At 56.3% G+C, this 6,117-nt stretch overlaps 1 protein-coding gene across 1 annotated transcript in view; it reads left to right on the forward strand.

The window, feature by feature from the left end:
• Window positions 1–387: 387 nt before the first annotated feature.
• Window positions 388–6,117, forward strand: part of ZNF653 (zinc finger protein 653) — a gene marked incomplete at its 5' end in the record, with an annotated part of 11,586 nt that continues 5,856 nt past the window's right edge. The window contains 4 exons of the mRNA XM_015405682.1: window positions 388–999; window positions 3,215–3,407; window positions 4,912–5,023; window positions 5,636–5,802. Of these exons, the coding sequence (XP_015261168.1) occupies window positions 388–999; window positions 3,215–3,407; window positions 4,912–5,023; window positions 5,636–5,802 (1,084 nt within the window). The remainder of the gene's footprint in view (window positions 1,000–3,214; window positions 3,408–4,911; window positions 5,024–5,635; window positions 5,803–6,117) is intronic.

Genomic DNA, 6,117 nt, shown 5'->3' on the forward strand with positions numbered 1-6,117 from the left:
AAGCTGCCGCCTGCTGCTCGCTCTGCCCTGACGGAGTGTACCATATTCTTCTTAATAAGACATCCCCAGAAAATAAGATCTAGTGCATCTTTGGGAGCAAAAATTAATATAAGACACTGTCTTATTTTTGGGAAAACACGGTAGCTCCCAGGTTTTTAGCCTCCGGCTCACACATTTTTGCCTTCGCTCAGGGAGGATGTGGCTCCAGAGCCAACTGATTTATGCAGGAGCCAAATCGCTCGCTCACAACTTTAATGCCAGATTCTTTGCTCACCAGAAGACTCCACAGCTTACAGGGATGATGGGAGCAGAGATTTGGCGTTGCAGGCGGTGAGGTTGGTGGATGGCCTCCCTGCTCACGTTCCCTCCTGTGCTTTGACCTTGCAGTTGGCAACGGCAAAGGGGCCGGCAGCTCAGGGTCCTCAGACGCCAGTTCCAGCTCCGAGTCAGAGGGGCCGCCGCCGGAGGGCCAGAAGGCCAAGGCCCACAGAGGGCCGCCGCCGCCGCCGCCAGCAGAGGCCGAAGGGGAGAGCGCCAGCGGCCTCATCACGCAGGAGGGCATCCACATCCCCTTTGAGCACCACATCGAGAACCTGACCGCCGAGCAGGGCTCCGCCCTGTGCCACCACCCGCCCCTCGGCAGCCCCGAGGCGGCCCTGGAGACGGTGGTGTGCGTGCCCGTCCCCGTGCAGATGGGCTCTGGCCACGGGCCCCTGTTTGAGAACGTCGCGCGGGAGGCGCTCGGGGAGGGGGTGGCCGGCTGCCCCGTGCAGGGCGTGCTGCAGGGCTCCCAGGTGATCATCATTGCCGGGCCCGGCTACGACGCCCTGGCCGCTGCCGCCGCCGCTGAGGGGCTCCAGCTGAACGTCACCAGCGCAGGAGGGGAGGAGCTGCCCTGCGCCATGATCGAGGGGGTGGCGGCGGCCTTTGCGCAGGCGGAGCCCGAGAGCCAGCAGCTGAGCACCACGGAGGGCGTGGAGTACGAGGGGACAAAACAAGGTAGCTTCCGCCACCCACTGTCTTCCCCCTTCTTCAGCGGGCGAGGCAAGATCCGTGTGTGTGTGTCCGTTTGCACGCGGGGGCCTGGCTGAGGCTCCTTGGGTGGGTGGGTGGTTGGGTGAGCGAAGGAGGGGCCCCCAGAGCTGCCAGCCCCAGGTTCCTCCCGTGGGCCGGTCTGTCTCCTGGCTCCAGTGTAAGTCAGCTGGCAGACGGCGGCTTGTCGGAAGTGTCCCTTTTAGAATACAAAATGCGCTCTCTGAGCTTCCCCATTAGCACACAGAAGCCAGGACCAAGGAAGCCCTCGTGAACAGGTTCTCTGCAGTTAACCAGTCCACGGCATTTTAGCTCGCTCACGTAGCCACACGGCTGCCCTCTGGCCTAACCACAAAAACCTGGCCAGGAGCTCACCGGCCCAGTCACTCGGAGGCGATTCTTGCTGTGCGTGAGAATGTGTGGGGGAGATTTGTGAGCCTACTTACAAGAATCGAGGCCTCACAGAATGCAAGCTCCACACCCTTCCCCCTTGGAGAAGCACGGGGGGGCAGTTGTGGCCTTCTTGCTCCCACGCTCAGGTCCTCTCCACTAGTGGCTCCTCAGGGCCTCTAAGCCTGGCCTGGCCCCTATTGAGCTTCTGGCCTGCAGAGAAGCCACTCGCCTTTCTGACCCCAGCAGGTGCCCCAGCTGACCTGTTTGGTGTAGTGGTTAAAGTGCATGTGAGAACCGGGTTTGATTCCCCATTCCTCCACATGCTGCAGCTGCTGGTGTGACCTTGGGTCAGTCACAAGTTCTCTCAGAGCTGTTCCCTCCAGAGCAGTTCTGGAAAGAGCTCTCTCTCAGCCCTGCCCACCTCACAGGGTGTCTGTTGTGGGGAGGGGAAGGGAAAGGAGTTTGTAAGCTGCTCTCCCTTGGGTAGTGAAGGGCGGGGTATAAATCTAGTCTCCTCCTCTTCTTCACACCAGTTTGGTGTGGTGGTTAAGAGCATGGACTTTAATCTGGGAGAACCGGGTTTGATTCCCCACTCCTCCACTTGCACCTGGCGGGATGCCCTTGGGCAAGCCGTAGCCCTGATAAGAGCTGTTCTTGAAAAAGAGCAGTTTCTGTCAGAGCTCTCTCAGCCCGACCTACCTCACAGCATGTCTGTTGTGGGGAGGGGAAGGGAAAGGAGATTGTAAGCCGCTCTGAGACACCTTTGGGTAGTGAAGGGCCATGGGGTATACATCCAGTCTCTTCTTCTTCATGTTTCACTTATTTATTGATGTCACTTCTGTCTCGCCTGCCTCTCGGACAGAGTGAGTCCATCCAGTTGACAGGATGGGGCATTCTGTGACCAACGCAACAGGAATTCAGGCCGTAGAACCCACCAGAGTTATGGAAACAAAACGGAATCAAAGCTTTACGTCTTAATGTGGCGCATTAAATGATGCAGAAATTACGTGGAAGGATCCTAGTTTCAGCAAGCTGAAGCACGGCAGCGTAGACCAGGGTTCCCTCTAAGCTGAGTTAGTGTGAGCTAGCTCCCCATTTTTTAGCCTCCGGCTCACACATTTGTGTCTGAGCGCAGGGAGGCTGGCTCCAGAGCAAGCTAATTTATGCAGCAGCCAAATGGCTGGCTCACAGCTTTTAATGCCAGGAGCTCACAAAGTAGAATTTTTGCTCACAAGACTCCACAGCTTGGAGGGAGCGTGGGTGTAGACCACTGTAAATCCTAATAATCTTTTTCCAAGTAACTTTGTGAATCGTTTAGTGCGGTGCAGCTCTCTTGCCTGCACAGAAAAGCCTTCTGGAATAATTTGGTTTTGCGTAGTTTTTGGGAAGCCGGGGGGAATGTAACAGAAAAACTGCCTGCTGCGTGTGCAGAGAAGGCTCGTGGGCAGTGTTCCCTCTAAGCTGAGTTAGTGTGAGCTAGCTCACAGTTTTTTAGCCTCCGGCTCACACATTTTTGTCCTCGCTCAGGAAGGAGGGCTCCAGAGGAAACTGCCTAAACGTGGAGCTTGAAACACATTTTCAGCTGCGCATGCATTGAATGTAACAGAAAAACCGCCTGCTGCGTGTGCAGAGAAGGCTCGCGGGTGCCCTGCGCACCGACTGCGCTTGCCTCCACTGTGTTTGCAGGGCTGGATTCCTGGCCGGGAGAGGGGGGGGGTGAGAGGGGCCTGCCCTCGAGGGTCGCCTGGCTCCAGCACGGCTCTTCCATCTCCTGCATTCGATTTGTCAGAAAATGAGGAGCTGCTGGAGCTCAAGAAAGAGGAGCCTCAGCCCCCGGAAGAGACAGACCCCCCCAGTGACTTGGAGGTGGCCGGTGACGGTGCGATTGGGGAGCCGGAGCCCGAACCCGAGGAGGAAGAGGAGGAGGCAGAGGGCCACCACGGATCCTCCATCATCTACGAAATCCCAAAGGAGCCGGAAAAGTGAGTGAGTGAGCCGGAGGGGCTTCTGGCGGCCCTGTGCAGGCCCCGCGTGGTGGGGGAGGGCTCCGCTTTCCCTCAGGCTCTGGGGAAGGGGCATCGCCAGCAGGCTTAAAGGTCCACCTCAGCACCCCTGGAAGACTCAGCGCAGTTTGACAAATAACACATGACAGAGACAGACTCAAGAGGGGATGGGATAAGCATATGGAGCAGAGGTCCACCAGTGGCTATGAGCCACGAGGTCTAGATAGGAACTCTCGGTCTGGGGCAAGGGATGCTCTGTCTTCTTGGTGCTTGGGGGCGGAGGCAACAGTGGGAGGGCGTCTAGTGTCCTGGCCCCACTGCTGGACCTCCTGAGGGCTCTTGGTATTGGACTGGATGGGCCATTGGCCTGATCCAACACTGGCTTCTCTTATGTTCTTATAAGAGGGAATCAGATAAGCATATGGAGCAGAGGTCCATCAGTGGGTCTTAGCCACAAGGTATAGGTAGGAACTCTCAGTCTGGGGCAAGGGATGCTCTGTATTCCTGGTGCTTGGGGGGGGGGCAACAGTGCGGGAGGGGTTCTAGTGTCCTGGCCCCACTGCTGGACCTCCTGATGGCACCTGGAATTTCTGGCCACTGTGTGACAGGGAATGTTGGACTGGAGGGGCCACTGGCCCAATCCAACATCGGCTTCCCTTAGGTTCTTATGAGTTTCATTTTCGGTCCTGGCCCCCACCTGGTGGAACGAGCTCCCACTTGAGATCATGGCCCCGCGGGACTCAGGACAGTTCCTCAGGGCCTGCAAAACGGAGCTGTTCTGCCAGGCCTTCGATGGAGGCAGGGGACGCCCAGTCACATGGCCTCCCCTGCAAAGCGGCCCTGCAAGGTGGACCTAGTGGAACTGTTACGATCGTCGTCTATCCAGCTGATCGACCCTACAGAAAATTGTGTCACCATTTTAGTTAAATCTTAATAATTTTAAATTTTATTGATTATACTGTATGTAGAATTTTATCGATGACATTGTGAATGGGATCGTGATGTTGCCCGTCCTGAGCCCACGAGCGGGAATGGGCGGGCTACAGATGCAGTAAATGAATATCCTCATCCTCTTCTCTGCAGCTCTGAAATAAGGATTCTGGACAGACTGCTCTCCGTTACGCTAGACTGGCTGCCTGGTGGGAACCTTTTGGTGCCGCCTGTCTAGATTCTTCTTCTTCTTACTATTATTATTATTTACTAGATTTCTGAATCGCCCAGCCCCACGAGCAGGCTCTGGTCAATTTACAGCATTAAAACAGATAAAATACATTCGACACGATAAAATTATTACAATGCACTAATAAAACAACCAAACCAGATGGCGACCGATCCCTCTTTTGCCGGCTGCAGGGGCTGGCTTTGCAGGGGCCCAGATGCCTGGACAGGGAAAGCGATGGGCGTAGCTGTTTCCCATTTGTTCTCCTTGGATGGCTCGTGACCGCCCTGTGGACAGACTTCTCTTCTGTGTCTCTCCCTTTAGGAGGAGGCGGAGCAAGCGGGGTCGCATGACAGATGCAGACGGCATGCTGGAGATGTTCCACTGTCCCTACGAAGGGTGCGCCCAGGTCTACGTTGCGCTCAGCAGTTTCCAGGTATGGCTTCACTGTGCCCGGCAGTGCCGACTTCCCAGCTGCATTCCAAGGCGGCAAGTCTGACCTGTAACCGAACCAGGGGAGCGCTTTTGCATTGTACAAACCCAGCCGGGGCTCCGTCGCTGTTCCTTTCTGGTCACGTGGGGTGTGGAGGCAAGCCTGAGGGGAGCCCCTCCTGACGTTCCCCTTCCCCTCGGAGAAAGGGCTTGGCACAGCCTAAAGGAAGGAAGGGTTTTACAGGAAGGAAGGGTTGCCTCAGTGCTTAGTTCTTGTGGCCCTTTCTTACACACCCAGGAAAATGCCGATCGCCACGTTGGGGTCAGGAAGCAATCCCGGAGGGGTTTTTAATGTCATCCAGGCGTGGAACGGTGGTCACTGCGGGAGTGGAGGGGGAGATATTTGTGGATTTGCTGCCTTGTGCAGGGGGTTGGACTAGATGACCCCGGAGGTCCCTTCCAGCTCGATTCTATGGCAGAGGGGGCCGCGCAGCACTGTCCCCAAGCCCCTCCCCGCTTCTCTGCCAGCCACTAAACTGGAGCCTGGGGTGGGAGGAGCCCTGGAGCTTCCCAGGTAACGCCCTCGTGTGCGCTTCTCTCTCCTTCCTGGGTTCAGAATCACGTCAACCTGGTTCATCGGAAAGGGAAGACGAAGGTGTGCCCCCACCCCGGCTGCGGCAAAAAGTTCTACCTGTCCAATCACCTCCGGAGACACATGATAATTCACTCAGGTGTGTTGCCGGTCCCCGCGGTTCTTTGGCTGGGTGGCAGGAGCAGCGCCAGGTGGGCTTGGTGGGCTGGCTTTCTCCCTCCTGGTTGCAGAGTATTTTACTTATTTATTTATTTATTAGATTTATATGCCACCCTCCTCGCTGTGGCGGGCTCAGGGTGGCTCACAACATAGGTGTAAATATACATTAAAACTCCAAGATCACGGGTCATTTCATAGAAAAAGAGGTGCAGGAGCTCATTAGCATGATTCATTAGCATGACTCGTTTGCATATGCCTCGCCCCCTGACATCCCCGGAAGTGTGTCAGAAGGCAACACCCACCGCTCAGGATCCACTGGACTGTTTTGGATTGCTAGCTATTGGGGG

Source organism: Gekko japonicus, unplaced genomic scaffold, assembly GCF_001447785.1.
Source record: "Gekko japonicus isolate JY-2015 unplaced genomic scaffold, Gekko_japonicus_V1.1 scaffold7861, whole genome shotgun sequence".
NCBI lineage: Eukaryota > Metazoa > Chordata > Lepidosauria > Squamata > Gekkonidae > Gekko > Gekko japonicus.